This window comes from Aotus nancymaae, unplaced genomic scaffold (genome assembly GCF_030222135.1).
Source record: "Aotus nancymaae isolate 86718 unplaced genomic scaffold, 86718_ANA_hifiasm-v0.15.2.pri h1tg000018l, whole genome shotgun sequence".
Classification (NCBI taxonomy): Eukaryota; Metazoa; Chordata; class Mammalia; order Primates; family Aotidae; genus Aotus; species Aotus nancymaae.
Window position 1 is genome coordinate 24413051 of NW_026988430.1, and position 27488 is coordinate 24440538.

At 46.8% G+C, this 27488-nt stretch overlaps 1 protein-coding gene across 1 annotated transcript; it reads left to right on the forward strand.

Annotated features, from left to right (window-relative positions):
- The first annotated feature begins 3393 nt into the window (after positions 1–3393).
- Positions 3394–26847, forward strand: DUSP14 (dual specificity phosphatase 14). Its single transcript, XM_012445542.3, has 3 exons — positions 3394–3450; positions 23526–23615; positions 25529–26847. The coding sequence occupies exon 3, from the start codon at positions 25621–25623 to the stop codon at positions 26215–26217; it is 597 nt and encodes a 198-aa protein (XP_012300965.1). The 5' UTR covers positions 3394–3450; positions 23526–23615; positions 25529–25620; the 3' UTR covers positions 26218–26847.
- Positions 26848–27488: the final 641 nt, after the last annotated feature.

A 27488-nucleotide genomic window follows, 5' to 3' on the forward strand; every position in this document is an offset into this window, starting at 1 on the left:
AGGCTTGAGCCACCGCGCCCGGCTCCTTCCACATTTTCAAGTGTGCTTTTCTTTTTATTTGTAATGTGACAATTCTTTATTACCTGGAAAGTACATTTTATGAGGACTGTGAAAACTCGAAAGTAGAAGTTCAAAGTATTTTACATTTAATAACATCTAATTAATCCTTATGATAGCCAGATAAGGCGCTATTTTACATCTTCTGAAATAGCACAAGCCTGAGGCAGACTTCTGTAGTAGAAGAAAAGTGTTCTGAGACTTCTATCCTGCTAGTTAAGAAACCTTTTCTCCCAGAAACTTGGTGTCCAGTGTCCCTCTCAAACCTGCTAAAGGACAGTAGCTTAAAGATTTGCTTATCTCAGGAAATTTGCATTTTTATAGCCATCAAGTGCATATAATTTGGAATTAGAGGCACAGGCAAGCAGGCCTTCCCAATCTCTGTGAGACCGCTGTTCCCGATTCTGACAGATAGAAGCTGTTGCCAATTTGTTAATCAGAGGCAATGATACAAATAAAAGATGCAACTATTCATTCTGAAGGGCCCATAAAAGTCTGATTAAGGAGCAGTCACTGCCCAAGCAATTAAGCAGAATATTTTTGGAAAGGCACCTCAGAAACTAAGCAGAGCATAAATTTCCGCCCTCTACTTACTGTGTTAATCAGATCAGCTCTCACTCTGCGTAGATGCTGCCCTGCTCTAAAGCACTGCTTATTTAGTTGGGGAGTCAGGAGGACCCAAACCGTCCCTGGGTACAGACAAATTGTAATTTTATAGCAGACAGCCTCTAAAATGTTTCTACATCCAAAACAGTTGACACTGCCAGGCACAGTGGCTCATGCCTGTAATCCTGGCACTTTGGGAGGCTGAGGCAGGTGGATCACGAGGTTAAGAGAACAAGACCACCGTGGCCAATATGGTGAAACCCCGTCTCCACTTAAGAAAATAACAAAAATTAGCTCCACGTGGTGGCGCGCGCCTGTAGTCTCAGCTACTTAGGAAGCTAAGGCAGGAGAATCGCTTGAACCCGGGAGGCGAATTTGCAGTGAGCCAAGATTGCGTCACTGCACTACAGCCTAGCAACAGAACAAGACTCCAAAAAAAAAAAAGAGACCTTGTCTCTCTAAATAATATTAAAAAATTGGCCAAACATGGTGGCATGCCTGTAGTTCCAGCTACTTGGGAAGCTGAGGTGAGAGGACCGCCTGAGCCCCTGGAGGTGGAGGCTGCAGTGAGCTATGATTGCACCGCTGCATTCTAGCCTGAAGCCTATCTCAAAAAAAAAATAAAGACACCTATAAAGAAACATACTTATTTATACTCTAGAAATGTGCTTTCCAGTAAGGTAGCCACTAGCCACATATGGCTATTTAAATTTACTAAAATAAAATTTTAAATTCACTTCCTTAGCCGCACTTGCCACATTTCAAGTGCTCAGTAGCCACATGAGGCTAGTGGCTACTGTATTGGATAGTGGAGATACAGAACATGTCCATCATCACACAAGTTCTGTTGGACAGTGTTGGTTCAGAAGAGAATACCTTCACACTGCATTTTTTGTAGAGGCATGTATAAGCCCGCACTTCCACATTCGGTAAAGGCATAAAGCACCTCCCTACCCCAGGGCCCGTGTGTACGTACAGTCATTAAATGGTCTGACTTCAGCACTTCTCCTTAATCTCTAAATCTCTAAATCTTTACACGCACATTACACAACACAAACTCTTTTAGCCCACCTCCTTCCTCTTCACTGACTCTTCATGGTGGGCTTAGTTCCTATAATCCATGAAAATGACGAGCTCCTTGTCACTGGAGCTTGTTCTGGAAACCTGCCTTCAATGTAACAAGCTGGAATGTGAAGAGGGATGCACCTATCTGTGCTGCTGAGTCATTGAATTGACTGAAGGACTAGGGGGTGCGGAGCAGAAATGAAAGCACACGAGCCTTTCTTTTAGAGACTTGTTCTTTTCGTATTGGCACGTAAACAAGTCACTAAGTGAACTGATGGAACAATTTTGTGTTGGGAAGATGCTTTTCTCAGGCACGATTTGAACTCAGTGCTTTCCTGAATCTAGCAAAGTATGCTGCTTTGTTTTCTCTTACATTAATTCTGCCTAATTTTAAAGCTTTGATTCTCTTTTTATGAAGACAAAAATAAATCTCTCTAGTCTAGGCCTTTTTCGTTTCCCAGGATTATCAGTAGAACCTTTCATGCTATATTTTTGTCTTGGAAGCAGACAAAACTTTTAGATAGTCCAGCACGCACCGGATGACTCTGAAGCCGGTTGGCCAGTGGAGATTGGGAAGAACATGAAAAAGCGTCAAAGCTTTTGGTTAAGATATCGGGAGAGGTAAACCTCAAACGCGGTTTTTACTTCCCCCATCCACCCCTCCCCGCAAACCTATGGCTTCTTACTCGTTTGACTGTTCAGCAATTCTGAGGCCAACGATTTGCAACGGCGAGGAGCAGGGGCTGGTGAGTCAAGGACTGGGCATGGAGTCAGGACTCTTAGGTGCCTTGACTCACGGCAGAGCCCTGAGGAAGTCGCTTTGCCTCCCACGTGCCTCCCCTCACCTGCCAGAGGCGGAGGGGAAGCGGGGCAGTGCTGGAAAAGGTCCGTTTCGCACCGACTAAGGCTACCGATGGGCAGACCTGACGTTTAAAAGACCCTCGGAGTTACATAGCAAATAAGCCCTCAGCTAATGCCTGTGTCCCGTCTGCGCTCCGGAGACCCCCCCAGCCCTGCCTCGGGGGCTCTGCCGGTGGGTGTGGGCTCCGAGACTCGGACGGCCCCGCGGCGTGGCGGAAGCAGGCGGAGCTGCGCAAGGAGGTTGCACGTTCACCTCCCCCGGGTCTCGGGCTGCACGGCTGCCCGTTAACTGTTCCAGCGAGGGTCAGCCAGCAGCTGCTGCGCCACTGATTTTCCCCTCGCTCTTGGGTTCCAACTCCCGGGCTCTCTGGGCTGGGGAGGGGGTGGGGCGGGGTCGAGGTCGCGACGAGCCGCTCGCGGCGGCTTCACACACCTGTCTGGAGTTTGCTTTCTCGCCTTTAATCCTGGCCAATCCTGAAAGCGCCCCCGCAGCTCGCGTCGAGCCTGGCTCCTAGGCAGATGCTGACGAGGGGAGCGAGGGGCCGCCCGTGTGTGAGGCAGGGGAAGAGACCAGGGGACCCGCACTGAGGGGCGCCCTGAGGGTGGCGGCTGCTTCGGGAGCTGGGGGCGCGCCCGGGCCACCCCGCACGGCGCAGAAGCCCAGCGCGCACGCGCGCTGCCCGCCGCCCCGCGCCGCGTCCCCCCCACCCCAGGAGAGGTTGGCGGGGCGCAGGGAGCGTGCGCGCGGCCCGCCCCGGGCGCGGGCGGAGGGAGGAGGAGACGGCGCGCGCGGGGCCCATCCCGCAGAAGCCGGCGGACGCGCAGGAGGACGGAGCCTCAGCTGAGACCTGCTCCGCACCGGTAGGGGACCCGCAGGCCTGGGGATGGGGATTGTGGGGAGGGTGTTGGGGTGGGGACAGGAGGGCGGGACTTCGCGCCTCGGGTCCCTCCAGGGACCCGGAGACCCGCGCGACCCCGCCTCTTGAAACTTTGTGCCGGCGCCCCCACCTGCTCCCGGGCTGTCCTAGCTGCCTCGGGGCGGCGCGGGGAGTAGAGGCCGGGGATCCGCAGCGCCCCCGGCCGGCCTTGGGCGCGCGCCCCTTGCCGCTCCCCCGCTGCGCCGCCCCCGCGACCCCAGCACTGTGCGCCCGGATCCAGCATCCTCGGCCGCGCCTCTCCTCCGCCGCCTCCCGACCCCGCGGAGGCCGCCTTGCCCCGCCGGCATCACTCGCTCTGGAGCGCGCCGCGGATTTTTGCTTCTCTGAGAGGTTTCTGGTGCATGGACAGAAGCAACTTGACTTTCAGCGATACCAAGTATCCAACTTAAGTCTTCCTCTGCGGTGGTAGATGGGTGTGCGCGGTGCTAACATCTGTCTTTTTATTTCTCCTAAGTATCCTTGCTCCGAAGCTAAGTTGAGTTGTTGGTAGAGAGGAGGTGCGTGTTGTGGCCGCCTTAAGTGGATTGTATAACTATATTTAGGCGGATGTTGCCAGTGGTACCAGCCAGTGTTATGGTAACTGGGCATCCCAGAGGCTGGGAAAGGAGGAGCGACGTACAAATGCAGTTTTACTGTGCAGGGATTTTTTTTTTTTTTTTTAACTACCTTGTACTTCTATTCAGCAGGACCTCCGGGCATTTCGTGTGTTAACTGGTTAGCTGTTCATTATCATTTTTTAAGAGACGGGGGTGGAGAGTATTACCCTCCCATTTTACAGATGTAAAAACGGAGGCGAAGAGCAAACTCCGAGTTCATTGGTAACTTTAAAGGAATAGGGACCAAGAGATTTAACCCGGAGTCTCCTGGAATTCCTAGTCCCTAAGGCCACTTAGAAGTAAAATGGAATGTTGGACCGTCCTCCCTGACATTCTACAGATCACTTAAGAGTCAGAAAGGCCGAGGCCAGCCGGCAGCTCCATGCCCGGGACTCAGCTCTGCCACAAAGTTAAGTCACACTGGGCAAGTCAGTTTCTCTCATTTCCTTCCGGCTCTCTAAACCAGGGCAACAAAGGTGCTGTATTCTTTGCAAAGTTGTTGTGCGTGTGTCTGGAAGCTCCACTCCCTGGAGCTGCAATTTGGTGATTGTTGTGGACTCATAATGGCCCCTAGTCTTATGTCCCTTGAGAAACGCAGGGAAGGAGGCACCCCCACAGTGAACGCCTCTTCTTCGCCAGAGACGCCTGAGAATTCACACCAGGGACACTCCACATCAGGGACAGGCCAGGGCAGAGACTCTGACCTGGGGGAGGGACGAGGGTTACCACGAGGAGGTAGGAAGAAGCCCTGCACAGGCGGCTTGACACAGGGGCCCTATTCCTGCCTCCAGCTCTGACTCATCTTCTGACGCTTGGGGGAGGAGAGGTAGTTGCTTGGTATTTTTGGCTTTCCCCCATAAAACTGGAGACAGTTTCCTTCATTCCAAGTCGTTTTCATGTCAGTGTTGAACGTGTCTGTCCTGAGTTCTCATCTGAAAGCTTTCATATCGGTTGACTGCAGGTATGAATTCTGTAATATTCAATAGAATGGCCTAAATGTATATTCGTTTCATTAAAAAACTAGCCAAGTGTGTAAATCCAGGACATCCTCTAAGACTTGAAAGTCTTTAAAAGGTGAGCTTTAGGGAGGGTTATGTTTGTTGGGTTCCTTTGCACTTGGGATTTTAAGGCAAATGGATTAAAAATGCTTTTCCCAAAATCACGAGAAATACATTAATCGTTTTCTCATTTAAAATTTACTAGTAAGATTAAAGCTTTCTTTTGAACCTCCTTCTCAAAAGTAACTGCGGAGTGTGTCTTTATCAGTTTATGTATATCTTTTTAGACTTTTCTAAGCATTTTTATAAATGTCTGTTTGCACACAGTGGTTTTTGAACCGAAATTATTTTAAAGTTGACTTGTCCTGTTCATAAAGATTTGGCTTCTGTCAAGAACAAGTAACATTTAAGTACAACTGTTTGTAAAGTTTTAATAATCCTGATAGCGTGGTGGTAGTTCTTAGGGCAAGGGACAAATGACCCTTTCTTAAACAACTTCAAAGTAGTAGAATCATTACGATCCTAGGTTTTACCCTTAGGTGCAGAGGAAAACTTTCCTATTAAAAAAAAATCTAGGACTACTAGCGTATTGTTTTGTCCTTGCTTATAAAGAAACATTAAAGGGAGTGGAAAGCAGGGAGAGTTGCTAAAGCAACCAAGGCCTGGGTATAAACTTACAGAGCTAACATGTAAGGTGGCTTTATTATTTATGAAAGCTTTACTTCACCTGGGTGAAGACAAAGAAAGGAAAGGAAAGTGTTAACGTGGGCACCATTCAAATCAGTAATTTCAGGAAATGGATGGGTTAAAACAAAATTCATGTCAGGAGTCTGTGGATTTATATATTATACATTCACTGAGGACTTTTACCATGCTAAAGGTGCTGTGCCTGAATACAGGGGAGGAAGGCAAGTAAGGTCGGTCTCTGACCTCATGAAGCTGACTGGCAAATAATGACATTCAGAGAGGATTGGCCAGAATTGTTGTCATGGTTCTGAATTCCCGGAAATCAACATTGGATTTCTTTGTGAATTGTAACATGCAAAAAAAGTGTGTAAAACAAGTGGATAATTTGATGGATTATTTTAAAGAAAATGTAAGTGTAACTGTCTTGCAGGTCAAGAATCTGACTCCACACTCTCCCCTCCCCCAGAGGTCATCTAGCCAGAAGCTACCCTGACTTTTATGGAAATCACTTCCTTCTTTTCTATAGTTTTTATTCCCTAAATATAAATCTCTAAAAGGCAGAGTTTTATTTTGCTTGTTTTTAACTTCTATGCAAACGAAATCAAAGTAGATACTCTTGTGAATCCTCCTTTCTGTTCAGCATCGTGCGAGTGTGTGTGTGTACACACATGCACATATATAATTTTTTGTTTAAATTCCTGCAGCATGCTATTTTTAAAGATTTATCCATATTGTTGCCTATGACTAGTTGTTTTTGTTTTTTAATTTCTTAGAGACAGGGTCTCTATTGTACACTGTATTGTCCAGGCTGGTCTCCAACTCGTGGGCTCAAGGGATCCTCCTGCCTGGGCCTCCCAAAGTGCTGGGATTACAAGCGTGAGCCACCACACCCAGCCCAGTTAGTACATTTTTGTCTTATGAACATACCACAAATGACCTGTCCACTGTTGATGGACATCTGGGTTGTTTCTGGTCTGAGGCAATTATGAACAGCCCTGAGTCAGGTGTGCATATCTTCAGCTTTACTAGTTGATACCTGGTTTCCAAAGTGGTTGTACCAATTTACATTCCTTCAGTGGTGTCAGCTTTGAGTTTGTAATTCTCTGTATTTGCTGTTTAACCACAATTATGCTCGAATATTTCCTGAATGAATGAATAAAGGTCCCCTGGGTAGTCTGAGCCCTAGCCTGTCATGTACTAGCATATTTCTATTTAGTTAAGTGTTTTGGACTAACCACTCAAACACCAGAAATGGTTTTCCCACTGTTTGGTTGAAAGATATCTAATAGAATCCTTTTATCAATCTTTTTGTTTGTTTGGTTGGTTGGTTTTTTTGGAAACAGATGAGTAGTTATGGGAAATTTTAAATATGCAAAATGAAGTGCTAAAAATAAAAGTGTCTAGTACCTAGAAGTCTTCTTTTAAGGCTCTTGAATGAATCCTACCTCTGGTGAATGCTTTCATTGTGCCCAGCCCTAAATGTGTAGGACAGCGTATTGTGTAGGAACCCAGGCCTATCCTTGTTAAAGTACCCTCTGAGGATGAGACTTAAACACTTGTGGACCTGCTTGTTATCCTTAAGAGGCACTATGCATAGACCCTAACTCATACTTCTTGGTAATTCCAAAGTAACCACAGACTCTGTGCTGGAGGAATCAATGGCTCTCTTAAGTCTTTTAAATGTATTTTTCTCCAAATTTTCCTTTGGGTGAGAAAGTAGAAGTAGCTTAGAGCTGGGTTTTTGTTGTTTTTGTTTGTTTGTTTTCTTTTTAAGAGATGGGGTCTAGCAGTGTGGCTCAGGTTGGCCTTGAATTTTGGGCTCAAGGGATCCTCCCACCTCAGCCTCCTAAGAAGCTGGGAGCTTGCAGCGTAGCGTGTGCCACACCCAGTGTGAATTCCTGCTTTCTGAACAGACAGTTGCCAGGTTCAGTTTGATTGCCTGGGTTTAGTTTTGCCAGCTGGATTTAGAGAGAGAGAGAACGCACGAGAATGAGAGAAAGAGGAGGCTGTGGGGAGAGGTAGGCAGTTCACCTGAGGACAGTTGTTAAATTCTTGTGTTTGTTGAGTACTTACTGTGTGCCTAGTATTATGTACTGTGTTTCTGCCCTTAGAGCAGAATGTTCTGCAATTCTGTAGGTTTACAAAAGGGGAATCCTTTTTAGCTGGAGGGGTGATGGAAGAACACTAGCACAAAGACTGAGATTTGCAGATCCTTTCTATTTCTTCTGTAAAGTATTTTGGGAAATAGCTAAATCACTTTATTTTCAGTCTTTATTTACATAAGCCACAAAGACTTTTTTGCTCATTATAGTAAAGATTTTTTTTTCAGATTCTCTAAAATAATCTTAATTATAGAAACCACATGCGGATAAATTAGAAGTTTTCAAGAAAAGACACCCAAAGGAGGAGGAGTAAGAAGTCGTTAGTCTGGGAACCTCTTGATCTGAGTGACGGGGGCGGAGCCCAGCTGTGTTCTTTGTCATCCCATCGGCCTTCCAGCAGGCAGCTCTCCCAGGGGAGCTCCATTTCCCACCTGTTGCAGGGCAAGGGCAGCCTCAGTCTGGGTGAGGAGGCCAAGGGCCAAGGCCACAGCATGCCTTCTCACGTGCAGCCCACCCAGCTCACCTGGGCACATCCCATTCTGTTCTTACACTGACCAAGAGCAACCAGAGGTCCAATTGGGTCAACTTCTCATGCTCCATGCCATCTTGAAACCTCAGTGGACAAGAAGGTTCTTTTAAAGTTCATATGCAGCTGGTGGGTTGACTTCTGTCTTTGTCTCAGAACAGTTTCAGCATCAATGGCCTAGGGTGAGGTTTTTGTTTTTTTTTTTGACTCCTTATGTCTTTGAGTGTGTGGGTACATATGAGAAAATTCCGTAACTAGAGCATGCTACTTCTGTTGACTAGTCAACATTATGTGGCAGAGAGCACCTTCGAAGCACCAGCCTTCCTTGCCTGGGAGAGTGACCAGGAGGTGAACTTGCTTGAAGTTTTAAGGCCCTGGTAAAAATAAAATCTGGAAGAGTACTGTCAGCATACAAATTACATTAACTTTGAAGATTTATAATGAAATATTTTGCCAGTTTAGCTAACATTTAAATCTTAGATTTAACTAAATCTTTAAATCTTTGTGTTTCATTATAAAACACAAAACATTTATAATAAAGACACACTTCGCCACTTTGCCAGGCATGGTGGCTCACGCTTGTAATCACAGCACTTTGGGAGGCCAAGGTAGGTGGATCACAAGGTGGGTGGATAGAACTCAGGAGTTCAAGACCAGCCTGGCCAAGATGGTGAAACCCCATCTCTACTAAAAACTATAAAAATTAGCCAGGCACGGTAGTAGGCACCTGTAATCCCAGCTACGCGGGAGGCTGAGGCAGGAAAATCGCTTCAACCTGGGCAGCAGAGGTTGCAATGCAGCAAGATCACACCACTGCAATTCGTGTCATCATTATTACTCCTTGGTGATTCTCTCACCAAATAAACTTGTTATTCTGGCTTCTATATAAAGAGCACGAGCAGGCTCAGGCCAGAGGTGGAGATGGGGCTTGGACTAATAACTATGTGTTGTTAATTTTCTTCTCTTAAAAATATTTATTTTTAGAAATGGAGTCATATAGAAAATTATGCTGGGCACAGTGGCTCACTTCTGTAATCCCAGCACTTTGAGAGGCCAAGGCAGGTGGATCACTTGAGGTCAGGAGTTTGATCGAGACTAGCCTGACCAACATGGTGAAACCCCATTTATCTCTAATAAAAATACAAAAATTAGCCAGTGTTAGGCCAGGTGTGGTGGCTCACTCCTGTAGTCACAGCACTATGGGAGGCCAAAGCAGATGGATCATGAGGTCAGGAGTTCAAGGCCAGCCTGGCCAAGATGGTTAAACCCCGTCTCTACTAAAAATACAAAAATTAGCCAGGTGTGGTGGTGGGCCCCTGTACTTCCAGCTACTCAGGAACCTGAGAGAGAGAATTGCTTGAACCCGGGAGGCAGAGGTTGCAGTGGGCTGAGATCGCACCACTGCATTCCAGCCTGGGAGATAGATTCATCTAAAAAAAAAAATAGCTGAGTGCAGTGGCATGCACCTGTAATCCCAGCTACTCAGGAGGCTGAGGCAGGAGAATTGCTTGAACCCAGGACACAGAGGTTGCAGTAAGCAGGGATTGCACTACTGCACTCCAGCCTGGGCAACAGAGTAAGACTCTGTCTCAAAAAAAAAAATTATTGAAAGCAAATTAACCAACATCATGACTCACCATTCAAAAATCCTTGGTCGTGCTTTATCTTTTATAATGCTCAAAATATTAAGCATTATCAAGTCAAAACTTCCTTGGGCCCTTTTTCTTTCCTATTGAGACAACCATTCCCATGAATTTAGTACATTTCCTTCCAACTCTATTTAAATACCAATTTTACATCAAACTGCATTTTTTTTCCAGTCTCTCTCTGTCCCCCCAGGCTGGAGTGCAGTGGCGCGATCTCAGCTCACTGCAGCCTCTGTCTTCCAGGTTCAAACGATTCTCTTACCTCAGCCTCCTGAGTAACTGGGATTAGAGGCATGTGCCACCATACCCAGCTAATTTTTGTATTTTTAGTAGAGACGAGGTTTCATGTTGGCCAGGCTAGTCTTGAACTTCTGACATCAGGTGATCCACCTGCCTTGACCTCCCAAAGTGCTGGGATTACAGGCATTAGCCACTGCACCCAGCCTTCAAACTGCATTTTTGATGAATGTCCAAAGGATGTAGAAGCCAAGAGTGGTGGCCCATGCCTGTAATCCCAGCACTTTGGGAGGCCCAGGGAGGTGGATGGCTTGAGCCCAGGAATTTGAGTCCAGCCTGGGGGCAACATGGCAAAACCCTGATTCTACAAAGAACACAAAACTGGGTGTGGTGGCTCATGCCTATGGTTTCAGCTATTTGGGAAGCTGAGGTGGGAGGATTGCTTGAGCTTGGGAGGTTGAGGCTGCAGTAAGCCATTACTGCACCACTGTGCTCTAGGACCCTTGCTCAAAAAAACAAACAAAAAAAAAACAAGAGCAGGCATGGCTAGTTCTCACCTACAGTCCCAGCACTTTGGGAGGCTGAAGCCAGTCAGAGTATTGTCTGAGTCCAGAAATTCAAGACCAGCCTGGGCAACACGCCGAAACCCTGTCTCTACAAAAAATACAAAAAAATTAGCCAGGCATGGTGGCGCACCCTTGTAGTCCCAGCTACTCAGGAGGCAGAGGTGGGAGGATCACTTGAGTCCCAGAGGCTGAGGCTGCAGTGAGCCTAGATTGTGCCACTGCACTCCAGTCTGGGTAACAAAGCAAGACCCTGTCTCAAAAAAGAAAGAAATCTTTACTGGCCTTTATTTGGTACTGTCACATATAGTATGTGTTTAGGGGACAGAACTCTTAGATCACTTCACATTTCACATGTTTCTTTTTTTTCCTTTTTATCACATATTTCTTGTTAACAAAAATTGGAGAAGTATTTAGTGTTTTACAGAGCTTCAATTACTTGGTGTAAACTTTCAGCCAAAGATGATCGCAAATGGAAATGAAGTGGAACTTGTTTTGTGTACTAGATTGTATCTTTATTTTTTATTTTTTAAAATTTTATTTAAAAGGTTCCTAGGGAATCCCCTCTCCCTGGCTTACAAATGCATTGAACTAGATTGTATCTTAAATCCAAATGACTACTGTATTATTTGAAAATAATCTTTTTTTTTTTTTTCAAAAATTGCAGTTACGGAGTTTCTTACTCCATTTATTCTCCTAGAAAGTATAGGCAGTAATACCTATCTTTCCACAATATCAGATTAGTCTTAATATTTTTAGATTCCTTGTAAAAATGTACTTGCTAGAAATATAACTGTTTAGGTCTTCACTTCCAGAAATTCTGATTAATTAGGTCTGGGGTGGAGTCTAGGAGTCTACATTGTAACAGGCAGCCCAGGTGATTCTCATGTGGGACTCCTTGGGACCAAACTTTGAAAAATGTATCTCCTGTACTGTGGTGGTTTTAGGACTTACTAGTTTCAACCAAGTATCAGTGTATTAGTCCATTCTCACACTTCTATGAAGAACTGCCTGAGACTGGGTAATTTATAAAGGAAAGAGATTTAATTGACTTACAGTTCTGCATTGCTGGGGAGGTCTCAGGAAACTTACAGTCAGTGCAGGCAGGAGAAATGCCAGATGCTTTTAAAACCATCAGATCTCATGAGACTCACTGACAATCACGAGAACAGCATGGGGGAAACCGCTCCCATGATTCAGTTACCTCCACCTGGTCCTGCCCTTGGCAAATGGGGATTACAGTTCAAGGTGAGATTTGGGTGGGGACACCAGCCTAACCGTATCAGTTGGCAAACTATTTTTTTTTTTTTTTTTTGAGATGGCGTCTCTCTCTTTGGTTCAGTCTAGAGTACAGTGGCATGATCCTGGCTCACTGCACCCTCGAACTACTGGGCTTAAGCAGTCCCTCTGCCTTGGCCTCCCAAAGTGCTGGGATTACAAGTGTGAGCCACCACACCTGACCCTCGAGAAATGTGTTTTGTTTTGAGCCGGAGTTTCACCCAGGCTGGAGTGAAGTGGTGTGATCGTGGCTCACTGCAACTTCTGCCCTCCCCGGGTTCAAGCAGTTCTCCTGTCTTGGCCTCCCAAGTAGCTGGAATCATAGGCGCCTGCCACCATGCCTGGCTAAGTTTTGTATTTTTAGTAGAGATGGAGTTTCGCCATGTTGGCCAGGAACTGGTCTCGAACTCCTGACCTCAGGTGATCCACTCACCTCTGCCTTTCAAAGTGCTGGGTTTATAGGCATGAGCCACCATAACATTTCAGCCAGCGTGGTCTAGAAATGTTTTAATAATTAGTAATAATATGGTCTGATAAAGGGAACTATTACATTGTCATATTGCATTTCAAGACAGTATTTTTTCAGTAGCTAGTTAAAGCCAAGGGAATAACTTCAGGATCCTCTGCCTTTGGACCTCCCTCCTGTTCAGCTGAAAACTTGATTCCTCCCTTTGCTGAAGGATGGCACAGACACCCAGTTGCCCTCACAATGCGGTAGGACTGCTCCCTCAGCATGGGAGGGGGGACAGCCTTCATCAGTTCCCTCCATCCAGCTGAAGCAAAAGACTCAACTGTTTACCTCACCCTGCTCAGAAACTCCAGCATGGTAATTATAGGTGCCTTTGATTCGTAAAGAGAAATGGGAAATTAATTTATCAATACTTTATAAATGAAGTTAATTTGGTATAAAATCACTAAAAGGTGGCCGGACGCGGTGGCTCACGCCTATAATCCCAGCACTTTGGGAGGCTGAGGCAGGTGGATCACGAGGTCAAGAGATCGAGACCATCCTTGTCAACTTGGTGAAACCCCGTCTCTACTAAAAATACAAAAAAAGCCGGGCGCGGTGGCTCACGCCTATAATCCCAGCACTTTGGGAGGCCGAGGCGGGTGGATCACGAGGTCAAGAGATCGAGACCATCCTAGTCAACAAGGTGAAACCCCGTCTCTACTAAAAATACAAAAATTAGCTGGGCATGGTGGCGCGTGCCTGTAGTCTCAGCTACTCGGGAGGCTGAGGCAGGAGAATTGCTTGAACCCAGGAGGCAGAGGTTGCGGTGAGCTGAGATCGCACCATTGCACTCCAGCCTAGGTAACAAGAGCGAAACTCCGTCTCAAAAAAAAAAAAAAAAAAATTAGCTGGGCATGGTGGCGCACGTCTGTAGTCCCAGCTACTCGGGAGGTTGAGGCAGGAGAATTGCTTGAACCCAGGAGGCGGAGGTTGCAGTGAGCCGAGATCGTGCCATTGCACTCCAGCCTGGGTAACAAGAGCAAAACTCTGTCTCAAAAAAAAAAAAAAAAACACTAAAAGATGTGGAATTGGACCAGGTATATGATAAGGAAGTCCTCATAGGGTGAGGGTTGCAGCTCACTGCTGGAGTTTTAAGGATTTTGATATGGTCCAGTGAGACATCAAAGGGGAAGATGATCAAAGGGTGATTATTAACTACTGAGCTCTTAGTCTTGCAAACTTTATTCTAATTTATAAATTCCTTTTTTGTCTTCCCTTAAAGTAATAATGAACTTGTAAGGACTGAAATCTTAATTTGTGAAAAGACCTGCATTTTCTTAGATTTCATGGTCTTGCTTCTCAGAGGGCAGTAGTAACTTTGACAGTTTTGAGGCAAACTCATACCTACTTGGGTTTTATTGCTGATAAGTGATTTTTTTTAAAGCAATTTGCCTCTAGATGTTCTGGCTTATATAAATAAAAGTTTACTGCTTAACCAAGCACATATGATTCACATTTAATTTTTACCACTTACTCCTGGAAAATTTTAAAGTGTTATTTATATAAGCCATTGCCCAAATTGGTTTCCAGTTATCACTAAACAAGTTTAAATACGGTTGTGGACTTTTGCAAGCATGTTCTTGGTGCAGTTTTATCGGATGTTTCACACCTGAAGACCATCTCGTACCACAGCAGTTTAGGATTCTTAGCAATGACTCCCCAGTCTGTAAAGCACAGTCACATCAACCTGACCTTATGGTCCTTAATTCCTTTCTCTCTGCAGTTTTTATTTTTTTCCCCAATGAAATGTACATTTTGGTAGTCTTTGAATGAATGGATCTGTTGTGGTCTGATTGTATGACTAAGCAACAAATGGACAACTCATGGAAGGACAGCTCTGGTCCCAGTGGGGCTACCGATTCTCTGTGTAGAGTCTGTAGAGTCTGGGAAAGCCTCTTCACCTCCATTTACCTCTGATTCTCTGGGGACCGCGACAGCAGACTGATACTGATCCGGGAGAGGCTGAGCGGTGCTCACATGGCTTACGTGGGACAAGTGCCCAAGTGTGCTGCCGCAGGTCGAATGGGGCAGAATGAGGCAGGTTCTCACATTTTATTAAGTTAGTTTTTAATGGGTTTAATCTTCAGTTTGCACTTTTAAAACTGTGCATACAGATCACCTGGGATCTTGTTAACCTGCTGGAGCCCCTTCTGTAGGTCTTGGAATGGAGCCTGCATTCTGCGTTTCTTTCAAGCCTCTAGGTGGTATCCGTGCTGCTGGGGCTTGGGTCACACTTGCTGAATAGTTGAGGACCGTAGAAAAAGGCTGTATTGTCCATTCCAAGTCTAAATACAAGGAAGGCTTTTTTTTTGAGACTGTGTTTCTTATCACCCAGTCTGGAGTGCAATGGCGCGATAACAACACTGCAGCCTCCACCTCCTGGATTCAAGCGATTCACCTGCTTCAGCCTCCAGTAGCTGGGATTACAGGCACCGGCCACCACGCCCTGGCTAATTTTCGTATTTTTGAGTAAAAACGGGTTTCGCTGTGTTGGCCAAGTTGGTCATGAACTCCTGACCTCAGGCAGTCTGCCCACCTCGGCCTCCCAAAGTGCTGGGATTACCTGCGTGAGCCACTGTGCCTGGCCAAGAAGGCTCTTGAAAGGCAAGACTGGGTGGAGAAAAAGCATGGTATGCAGTCTCTAAAAACTCTCCAAGAAACAACTCGGGTGTTCAGCACTGCTGGCTGTTTTTACTTTGCTTTGATCCTGTGTGCATTGCTGCAGCACCCAGTTTCACCAGTTGTTTTGTTCTCTCAATGGTAGTCCATCTCTTCCTGTTTTTATATATGTGTCTTGTGTCATTTCTGTCAGATGATAAAATCCAAGCACAGGGTTATGCCTTATGTTACCTGTATATCCCTGCTCTACTTACTACTGCTGCATCATACACTCCAAAACTTGGTATAAAGTAACTGTTTTGTTTTGTTTGTCAAACAGAACTTGTTTGCAAGTCCTTTTTTTTTTGTTTTTTTCAGACGGAGTTTCGCTCTTGTTGCCCGGGCTGGAGTGCAATGGCGCAATCTTGGCTTCACTGCAACCTCCACCTCCTGGGTTCATGCGATTCTCCTGCCTTAGCCTCCCGAGTAGCTGAAATTACAGGTGCCCGCCACCACGCCTGGCTAATTTTGTATTTTACTAGAGATAGAGTTTTTCCATGTTGGTCAGGCTGGTCTCAAACTGCCAACCTCAGGTGAGCTGCCTGCCTTGGCCTCCCAAAGTGCTGGGATTTCAGGTGTGAGCCACCACGCCCAGCCTGTCCCTGTTTTTTTTTTTTAAGACAGGGATTGCTCTGTTGCACAGGCTGGAGTGCAGTGGTGCAATCAAACTGCAGCTTCAACTTCCTGGGCTTAAGCAGTCCTTCTACCTCAGCCTCCCCTGTAGCTAGGACCACAGGTGCACATCACCACACCCAGCTAATTTTTTTGTAGAGTGAGTGTATTCTTGTCACGTTGCTTCATTTGGTCTCGAACTCCTGGGCTCAAGCAGTCCTTCTGCTTCGGCCTCCTAAAGTGCTGGAATTACAGGGGCCACTGACCCGGGCCTAAAATAACTATTTGTATTATACTCACAGATTGCTGCAGGTCAGGAATTTGGACCTCACTACTAGGGCCAACTTGCTTTTGCTTCACAATGTCTGGGGCCTCAGCTGGGAGTTTCAAAGCCTGGGGGTGACTTGATGGCTGGGAGCTGTAATCATAATAAAGTGCTCTACTCGCGTATCTAGTGGTTGAGCTTGGTGTCAGCTGGGACCTCAGTTGGGATGTTAGCTAAACACCCATCTACAGCCTCTCCATGTGGTAGCTTTTTGGGCTAGTTCAGGCCTCCTCACAGCATGGCAGCTGGGTTCCAAGGGCACGTCCTAAGAGAACAAGGTAGCAGTGTGCGACATGTTTATTCTCTGGCCTCAGAAGCATCATTTCTCCTGTATTTGTTGTTCATTGTTTTAAAGACAGTGTCATTCTGTCTCTCAGGCAGAGTGCAGTGGCGCCATCATAGACCCCTACAACTTTGAACTCCTGAGCTCAAGCAGTCCTCCTGCCTCAGCCTCCCAAAGTGCTGGGATTACAGGCATGAGCCCCATACCCAGCCTTTACTGTATTCTTTGGGTTGAGACTGTCACAAAGGTTTCTCAGGGTTTAAATGAGGGACGTCAGTCCCACTGTTGGATAGGAGGAGTGTCCAGATTACATTGTAAGGGCTGGCCACAGTGGTTCACGCCTGTAATCCTAGCACTTTGGGAGGCTGAGGTGGGCAGATTGCTTGAGCACAGAAGTTTGAGACCAGCATGGGCAACATGGGGAAACCCTGTTTCTATAAAAAATAGAAAAATTAGCTGGGCATGGTGGCACACACCTGTGGTTCCAGCTACATGGGGAGGCTGAGGTGGGAGGAGGCTGAGGTGGGAGGATCACTTGAACCTGGGAGGTGGAGTGGCGGTGAGCCAAAATCTTATCAGTGCACTCCAGAGCGAGACCCTGTCTAAAAACAAAACAAAAAAAACAAGGTTACACTGTAGGAGTGTCACGTGCGATGGGAGATGCTGTGGCCGTCTCTGGGGAATACATTCTGCAGCAGTCCGCAGCAGCACTCAGCAGGGTGTTGACCACGTATTGTGAACTCAGTGAAAGACTGCTGAGTGAATGAGTGATAGGTAATTTAAGCATCAAGGTGGGTGAGGACCAAATTCAAAAATCCAATTTCAGATGTGAACAGATTACCCCATGGTACTGAAATAAATGCAGACCTCCCACCTTTTATAGTTATTGATGGTCTCTTCTCGATATCTCTACTCTTTCTGTTGCCAACGTGGAGAATCTGTGATTTTTATCACATGGAACTAAACTTCAAATCTTTGCATCTGTGTCACAATGCTGGCATGTTTTTCCTGCTTATCTAGCAGACTGCCCCTTTCCTTCTTGGGCTGTGGCATATTCTCTACCCAGCAGCTGTCTAGTATCTTACAATGATAGGGCTGGGTGTGATCCCTCACACCTGTAATCCCAGCACTTTGGGAGGCCAAAGCAGGCAGATCACCTGAGGTCAGGAGTTCGAGACTGGCCTGGCCAACGTGGCGAAAACCCCTGACCCCCGTCTCGCTAAAAATACAAAAATTAGCCAGGCATGGTAGTGCGTGTGTAGTACCAGCTACTTTGGAGGCTGAGGTGGGAGAATCGCTTGAACCTGGGAGGCGGAGGTTGCACTGAGCTGAGATTGCACCACTGCACTCCAGACTAGGTGATAGAGCAAGACTCGGTCTCAAAAACAAACAAACAACAATCAGCTTCTGCTAGCCTCAGCAAATGTAGTGTGAACAGGCTGCCAGTCCATCTGCGGACGTCAAGATGGCCGACTGGTCACATCTACATAGGTAGTTGCTCTATGGCTACATGTCACAGTGGGGGAATACGTGGCTGAACCAGAGTGTGACTCTCAGTCTTTAGCTTTATGTATCTTGTGTGGATTATCCTCATCTCAGAACACTATCTTATCAGTTAATTAATACAGTGAGAAAAGCAAAAACGACCCCTTCGCCAAAGTAAGTAGAAGATTTGAGATGTTTTACTGCAATTGCTAAAGCTTTCCAGGTGATAGAACAATTTGTGAACATCTTTTACTTCATTTTACTTTAGTGTATATGTATTAGACAGGGTCACTCTGGCTGGAGTGCAGTGGTGCAGTCATGGCTCACTCTAGCCTCAACTTCCCAGACTCAAGTGATTCTCTCACCTCAGCCTCCTGAGTAGCTGGGATTACAGGCATGTGCCACCATGCCCAGCTAATTAAAAAAATTTTTTTGTAGAGACAGTGTCTCATTATGTTGCTCAGGCTGGTCTTAAATTCTTGAGCTTAAGGAATCCTCCTGCCTCAGCCTCCCAAAGTGCTGTGATTACAGATGTCAGCCACTGTGCCTGGCTGAAGTCTTACTTTTTGTTTCTTTTTTTTGAGACAGAGTCTCCTTTTGTTGCCTGACATGATCTTGGCTCACTGCAGCCTCCGCCTCCTGGGTTCAAGTGATTCTCGTGCCTCAGCCTCCTGGGTAGCTGGGATTCCAGGTGCACACCACTATGCCAGGCTAATTTTTGTATTTTTAGTAGAGACGGGGTTTCACCATGTTGACCCAGCTGGTTTTTGGGTGTTTTTTTTTTTTTTTTTTGTAGAAGTGGGGTTTCACCATGTTGCCCAGGCTGGTCTCCACCTTCTGAGCTAAAGTGATCTAAAGTGCTAGGATTATCATTTTCATTACTGAATCAGAAGTTTGGGCCATGGTGGCTCACCCCTGTAATCCTAGGCTCTCTGGAGCCTGGAAGATCGAGGCTATAGTGACCTAAAATCATGCCACTGTACTCTAGCCTGGGCAACAGAGAGAGACTCTGCCTCAAAACAAAAAGAACTAGATAGACATTTACTTGATTGATTAGAAGGAGAAAATGTGATTACACAAGCTTTTTGAATATAAAGAGGTAACAGTGTAGGCCTCTCCAATATGTACGCTGACCCTTTGAAATTCCTAAAACTGAAAGTATTTTAGTCGGAGCATTTTACAGTCACCTGAAACATCGTTGTGGCCATTTTCTGCTGTTGATTGAACATGAGAAGAAAAGAAAAGTAACTGCTGATACTGGTGGTTGTCATCTTTTTTAAAAAAAAAGAAAAGTAACCTCCATGGCACTAGGATGGATGCTCTGATTAGGCTGTGACCCCGGGTAGCTATTTTGAGTGGCAGGTACAGATGCCAGTGCTGACCAATTACAAGGCCACAGGCTGGTGCCCGCATCCCAGGAGCTCTGTAGTGCAGGGAGCAATCAGTTGTTACTAACGTTAGCATATGCATTATTGAGATTAGAGGCCTGTTGGGACTATACTAATAATTCTGTATTTTGTTTAGTACTTAGCGCTCGATGCTTATTATCCAAAAAGACCAGCATCATCTCTGAGAAGACATTGCTTATAGCTGGTAAAAGACAACCCAAAAAACCCCTGGGGTTGGTTTAGGACAGCTCTTCCTTTCTGTCTTTCACTCCACCCTACCTCCATCCCCCCGTCCCTGCCGTCCCCCCAGGAAAACATTTTTCCTCCAGGAAGCACAGGGCATCTTGGGAAGGCCAAGTTGAACCCCATAGATGGTGATGTGGACATTCTTCAGCATTCTCCCTGGTCATCTTCGTCCCAGAGACCTTTGCCTTGCAGTGGGATGATAACGTTCACTCAGAGAGCACCATGCAATCTGCAATCCCTCAAATCCGGGTCAAACTCTGCTACCATCTCTCCTTTCCTTGTCTCCCAGGACATGCTTACTCAGTAGATTTTCATGCACCTGTGATGTAATACACGTGGGTTTTTTATTTTTTACCATCCAGTTCTACTGATCTGAGAACTGGACAACTCTAAGGCTTCCTGTAGCACCTGCCCTGGGGCTGCTCCTTGCTGAGGTCCCTCTACAGCCGTGGGGACGTTCTGTGCACCAAATGGTGTACCAGGATGTGGCAGTAGTTCCCTGTTCTGGCACTAGGGGAAACTGGAGCAGCTCAGCCCATCTGGGCTTAGCCTTTCTGTAAGTAGCACTGAAACACCTTGTTAGGCAGATCCACGCCCCCTTTTGTGTGTGGCAGACGCTGGCTGGTGGTGTGGAGCACCTCGAGGCAGGTAAGAACACAGCCACACTGCAGTCACTGCAGAGAAGCAGTGTGTGGACTTGAGCTAGAAATCCGGACACCTTGCATCTTTTCCTAGTTTAACTTCTCAACTTGAAATCATCTCACCCGTTCTCAACCGTGTATTTTCCAACCTGTCAGGGGGGTCAGGAGAGTTTGTTAGAGAAGCATCTATACCATCTGTGCCCTCTGCATGCCCTCTGGCAGAAGTTGTTTTCCTGAAACCTGGGACCAGCTTCGGCATTTTAAGCAGGTTTGTTGGCAAAGAGGCAGACTAGCAGCAGCAGGGAGGGAGCATTGTGTCTGTTTCACTTGGATTCTGCCCCAAGGGCTCACAATCTGTTTCCCTCCTGCACCAAGTACCCTAGCACTGCTTAGCGAATGAGAGTTAACAAAATCAGCCCGGCTTCCACAAGGAACTTGGGCTCCTTTGCCTCAGGAGGGCAAGTGGCTTCCCAGACAGCGTAATTTGGGAGAACGCATCGTTCTGTCACCTAGGCTGGAGTGCAGTGAAGCGATCTCAGCTCCTTGCAGCCTCTGCCTCCTGGGTTCCAGCGAGTCTCTTGCCTCAGCCTCCCTAGTAGCTGCGATTACAGGCATGCGCCACTATGCCTGGCTAATTTTTGTATTTTTACTAGAGACGGGGTAGCACCTTGTTGGCCAGGCTGTTCTCAAAGTCCTGACCTCAGGTGATCGCCCACCTTAGCCTCCCAAAGTGTTGGGATTACAGGTGTGAGCCACCGCGCCTGGCCAAGCCTCTCTTAATTAGATGACTAGATAACCTACTCGGAGATTTAATTAGTATCTTTCAGATTTTCCACAACGTGAGGAGAGTCATCCCCAGCAGCTTGACAGCCCAATTTTGTGTTTATTACCACAGTGACTTTGCTTTTTAAACCAGTAGGATTCTGCCAGGGAAAACTCGCAAGTGGCAGGAGACCTGGCTCTGCTGTACAAAGGATGTTCTCACTTGAGAGTTTCTGCCCAGTTCACGTTTTCCGTCCAGTACACACGCACACACACAAGCAGTTCCTTATGTGACTGCAGCCTCGTTTTCCTCAGCTGTGATTTTGCCTGTGGACTGCTCTGTGTACTCCCGTAGCATTAACCAGTCATGGGATGTGGGCTCCCAAAGCAGGGCCTGGCCCCAAGTGAGGCGGAAGGACAGCGTCCGGGAGGGACTTGTGAGCCGTCAGCACCAGCACACGTGGTGCCTCAGTCTTGCGAGGGGAGTGCGGACAGAGCCACAGCACTCACCTCTGCAGTAGTTCTCAGAGCCCTCCCCACCCGCAGCCTCACCTGGGAAGGGCAAATCCTCCGACCCCACCCCAGAGGGATGGAATCAGAAGCTGGGGAAGGGTCCAGCAGTCTGTGCTCACAGCCCTCTGGGGGATTCTGAGGCACGCTCAGGTTTGAGAGCTCCTGTATTATAATGACAGAAATATTTGTAAATGGGGCTGAGCACAGTGGCTCATGCCTGTAATCCCAGCACTTTGGGAGGCCGAGGTGGGTGGATCACTTGCGGTCAGGAGTTTGAGACCAGTCTGGCCAACATGGCAAAACCCCAACTTACTAAAAGCACAAAAAATAGCTGGACATGGTGGCACATGTCTGTAATCCCAGGTACTCGGGAGGCTGAGGCAAGAGTATCTCTTGAACCCGGGAGGTGGAGGTTGCAGTGAGCCCAGATCACACCACTGCACTCCAGCCTGGGTGACAGAGCCAGACTCCCATTTCAAAAAAAATTATAAATTTTTTAAAAAAACTATTTAAAAATGATAAACATATGTGTTATAGGACCTAGCCCTTCACTCCAGGGTATTTAATCAAGAGAGAAAAAGGCATATGTCTACACAAAGACCTGTACGTGGATGTTCATAGTAGCTGTACTCACAATAGCTTTAAACTAGAGATAACCCAGGTTCATCAGTAGGTGAATCTCAGCTCACTGCAACCTCCACCTCCTGAGTTCTAGTGATTCTCCTGCCTCAGCCACCTGAGTAGCTGGGCTTACAGGCGTGTGCCAACATGCCCAGCTAATTTTGGTAGTTTTAGTAGAGACCCGGGTTTCTCCACATTGGCCAGGCTGGTCTCGAACTCCTGGCCTCAAGTGATCTGTCTGCCTCTCAAAGTGATGGGATCACAGGCATGAGCCACCATGCCTGACCTATATATATTTATATACTAAGTCCATTGATATAAAAGTCTAGAGTGCAAACCATAGTGACAGAGGTCAGTGGTTGCTTGGGAATGGGGGTAAAGGGCAAGAAAAGGTTGAATTAATTATAAAAGAACATGAGGAAAGCTTGGTGGGGGGGATGATGCATGTATTTATTATTATGAGGTCCTGGTGTCTCCAGTTTGTACATATGTCAGAACTCATCAGGTTATGTACTTATCAAGTTGTATAGCAGTTTATATGTCAAGTACACCTCAACAGAGCTGTAAAAAAAAAAAAAAAAGGTGTGACAGTTACCTGGGAAAGGCAGGGAACAGGTAGTAGAAGAACACATTTTTTATGATGTTCATGGTACTTACATTATTACACAAATGAATAAAATAGGAGGGACAACATGGAAGAGAGAACAAAATGAAGGAAAACTGTCAGTTTCCATCCTGAACACCGGCACCGCCTATAGCTAGCGTCCCTGGCTGCGGTCACATCTGTGGTCCTGCTGTTCATGAAGCCGTCCTCACTGCCATGGCCCATGTCATCGCTCCTGGCCACGCCTATCCCTGGCTTCCTGACGCACACTGTCCTCCACCTTGTGTTCAGGCATGGGGCTGCTTGGCTCACCTCACTGCACCTGGCCTGTCCGTCCTCCCACCACAGGGCTGACTGACAGTGCACAGAAGAGACTCGAGTCCGTGTTGTGTCCTCGCGGCCCAGTGGGCACTCGGCAGTGCCAGACGTTTCACGGATAGGTTGTGGTCTCTGAGTCTCCTCCTCTCAAGAGGAGATTTGTCTTTATTATTGCCAAACTGTCACACTGTGGGTTATGTGTCATTAAGAAAAAGCTGAGATTCAGGCTGGTATTTCTTACTGGTGCAGCCAGCCTTTAAGTGCACACCTGGAAATGTTAGCACATTTTCTGCTTCCTAGCTCTGTTCCAGTCAAACCCAAGTTAGCAGTGAAAGCCCGTGAGGAATTCTTTGCAACTTACTGATTGGCTGTGTCCTTGCCTCCTTGTCTTCCTGCAGATCTGATTTGTATCCACTGTCACCAGCGCTGCTCACTTAGGACTTTCTGGATCCAGACCAGGCTCCAGCATCCACTGGACTCTTGAGCAAGTGAGTAGCCCCAGCACTGCCTGCCTGTTGAACCTGGGGAGGCTCTTGTCAGACTGAAATCATAGCAGGCTTCCTGACGGTCCCCTGGGTGTGGGCAGGCACACTTCCCACTGGGCGCAGGTGATAAAGCATTGTGATTTTTTTTTTTCTTTTGGTGAGAGGAACTTACATATCTAAAATCTCAGGAAACCAAGAACTTCCTTTTCTGCTCTAATATATATATTGAGATTTAATAGCAGTCACTGGAATAATGAGAGGATAGTGTTGTTTAGATGTTAAACAAAAGCCAGCAGGATTCATTATGGAGCTCAGAATTAAATGGCAGAGGAAGGTGAAGTTATCATTTAGCCACACCCAAGGTCAGGTAAAATGCTCATTTAACTTACAGGAACTTTTAAGACCATGGCCTTCAAATTGCTTGGGATTATTTCCATGGAAATACCACAGTGTTCACATTGTCAGATAATGATAGAAGATAGATAGTTTTTGTTTGGGTTTTTTTTTTTTTTTTTGAGACAGTCTCACTCTGTCGCCCAAGCGGGAGTGCAGTGGCGCAATCTCAGCTCATTGCAACTTCCACCTCCTGGGCTGAAGTGAGTCTCTCGCCTCAGCCTCCCAAGTAGCTGGGATTACAGGCACCTGCCACCACGTCCAGCTAATTTTTGTAGTTTTAGTAGAGATGGGGTTTCCCCACATTGGCCAGGCTGGTCTCAAACTCCTGACCTTGGGAAATCCACTCACCTTGGCCTCCCAAAGTGCTGGGATTATAGGCGTGAGCCACCTGGCCCATTCATTCATTCACTCACTCATCCATCCATCCATCTTGCTCTGTCACCCAGGCTGGAGTGAAGTGGCACGATCTTGGCTCCCTGCAAACTCCGTCTCCCAGGTTCAAGCGATTCTCCTGTCTCAGCCTCCCGAGTAGCTGGGACTACAAGCATGCGCCACCATGTCCGGCTAATTTTTGTATTTTTAGTTGAGATAGGATTTCACCATATTGTTCAGGCTGGTCTCGAACTCCTGACCTCAGGTGATCCGCCGGCCTTGGCCTCCCAAAGTGCTGCCATGAGCCATCACATCCAGCCTTTTTTTTTTTTTTTTTTTTTTTTTTTTTTTTTTTTGAGACGGAGTCTCGCTCTTGTTACCCAGGCTGGAGTGCAATGGCGCGATCTCGGCTCACCGCAACCTCCGCCTCCTGGGTTCAGGCAATTCTCCTGCCTCAGCCTCCTGAGTAGCTGGGATTACAGGCACGCGCCACCGTGCCCAGCTAATTTTTTTGTATTAATAGAGACGGGGTTTCACAATGTTGACCAGGATGGTCTCGATCTCTCGACCTCGTGATCCACCCGCCTCGGCCTCCCAAAGTGCTGGGATTACAGGCTTGAGCCACCGCGCCCGGCCCAGCCTTTTTTTTTTTTGAGACTGGGTCTCCCTCTCGCCCAGCCTAGAGTGTGGTGGTGCTACCATAGCTCACTGCACCTTGATCTCCTGGGCTTAAGTGATCCTCCCACCTCAGTCTTCTGAGTAGCTGGGACTACAGGTATGCATTACTATACTCAGCTAATTTTTAAAAAAAATTTTTTTTAGAGATGGAGTCTCACTGTGTTGCCCAGACTGGTCTTGAACTCCTGGGCTTAAGCAGTCCTCCCACCTCAGCCTCCCAAAGTGCTGGGATTACAGGCGTGAGCCACCATGCCCAGCCTTTTTTTTTTTTTTTTTTTTTTTTGGTGACAATCACCAGAGAGCAGAATTTTACATTGATTTTACATGTTTTTGTGTTAGGTGACTTTTCCTGTTAATTGATAGAAAATGATTTGTCTATCTTTGAAAGGTGATACTGTATTATTAACATGACAGAAGGCTCTGAGGAATCAGTAGCACCTAAAGTACTCACACGTACCTGTATTTTGCAGGAAGGAGACTGTAATTTTGGATTCCTTGGTGGAGGAAAATCAAACACTCTGGTCTTGCCCCCAACGATGCAAGTGTGATTGCTGGTGTCTTCATGAGCTCCAGAGGTCACAGCACGCTACCAAGGACTCTCATGGCCCCTCGGATGATTTCCGAGGGAGACATAGGAGGCATTGCTCAAATCACCTCCTCTCTCTTCCTGGGCAGAGGCAGTGTGGCCTCCAATCGGCACCTCCTCCAGGCTCGTGGCATCACCTGCATTGTGAATGCTACCATTGAGATCCCTAACTTCAACTGGCCCCAGTTTGAGTATGTGAAAGTGCCTCTGGCTGACATGCCACACGCCCCCATTGGACTGTACTTTGACACCGTGGCTGATAAGATCCACAGTGTGAGCCGGAAGCACGGGGCCACCTTGGTGCACTGTGCCGCGGGGGTCAGCCGCTCAGCCACGCTCTGTATTGCGTACCTGATGAAATTCCACAACGTGTGCCTGCTGGAGGCATACAACTGGGTGAAGGCCCGGCGGCCTGTCATCAGGCCCAACGTTGGCTTCTGGAGGCAACTGATAGACTACGAGCGCCAGCTCTTTGGGAAGTCAACAGTTAAAATGGTACAGACACCTTATGGCATAGTTCCCGACGTCTATGAGAAGGAGTCCCGACACCTGATGCCTTACTGGGGGATTTAGTGCCACCGGAGCCTGCATCAGCAGCCCGAGCAGGGCCGGCATCTGCTCCCCGCCGGCTGCTCCCTCTCCACTCTCTACTCAAATGGCTGACTTCTAGTTCTCCCTCAAGTGTTTTTTACACTGGGTGTTCAAATTTATTTTAAGAGATAGGGAGGGGACATAAAGGGAATGCATATATTGCTAGTCACATTTTTAAAATTAACATTTTGGAATAGTGTTTATGAAAATCTTTAGCTTTTAATCATTTTTAACAATTTGAACAGTTTAATAAACTGTTTGGTTCTGCTCTCTTCTGAATCTCATGCCTTTGGCAACTTGGGAGATACAGGAGGAGCTCAGTGCAAAAATCACTTTGGGCCCTCATTAACCCTTTAGAGACAAGCTTTGCCCCAGGCTGCTGACCAGACAGATGCTTAGGGAAGATTGATACCAGCTTCAGTCTCTACTGGATTAGTCCTACTCTTTCCTTTCCCCTCTATTATTTAGTGACTCTGTAAGTTAAAATAAATACACCTTTATTATTTAGCTGTTAAGTAACTATAATGAAATCTGCTGCAAAAAACTCTCTTGGAATCCATGTGCCCAGGATAATATTAGCATTATTTTTAATAAATCTATATGCTTAACATACTAGAATTTTTACTAATAATTTCAGGGTGTGTGTGTTGATGGAAAAAAGGTGGTCTCCAGTAACTGTGCTAAAATGTGGCTCTTGTGACAACTGTGAACACTACATAAAATACACCTCCCACCCTGGTGGCTGGCAGACACACTGTTCCTAGTGCAGGGCTGGTGGGAGATGACAGTGCACGCTCTGATCAGGGGTGCTGGTTTTGGTTTCCTCTGAGTGGAGGGCCCCGAAGCAGCATGTCCTCCACCAGAGAAACTGGTTTTCAATAAAAGGTGCCTCTGCTTGACTATGACCACATACAAAAATGCCCTTAAACTAAACCTCAGAATAAGAGATAAGCAAATAACAGTGGCTTTGTTTAACACTGGGAATGTCACTCACTCCACTGCTCCTGATAATTGGACAGCACCGCTCATCAGGTACATGGTAGAAGGTGGATGAACTCACCTCTGCCTCACTCCTGGGTGCTTTCCACGTGGTGCCTTTCTTCTGGCTGGAGGGCGGCCTGGGCTTCTGCCCGTGCGAACCCTGTCACAGCATTGCTTGTGTGGCTTCATTTGTCAGGGAGGTTGTAACTTGCTCACCAGAGGAATTCTATATTTTTTGGGGTCAGTTTTGGCAGGAAGCCACGTATATGCCA

Excerpts from the sequence above, each read along its gene's own strand:
- DUSP14 (XM_012445542.3), top strand. The coding sequence starts at position 25,621 with ATGAGCTCCAGAGGTCACAGCACGCTACCAAGGACTCTCATGGCCCCT.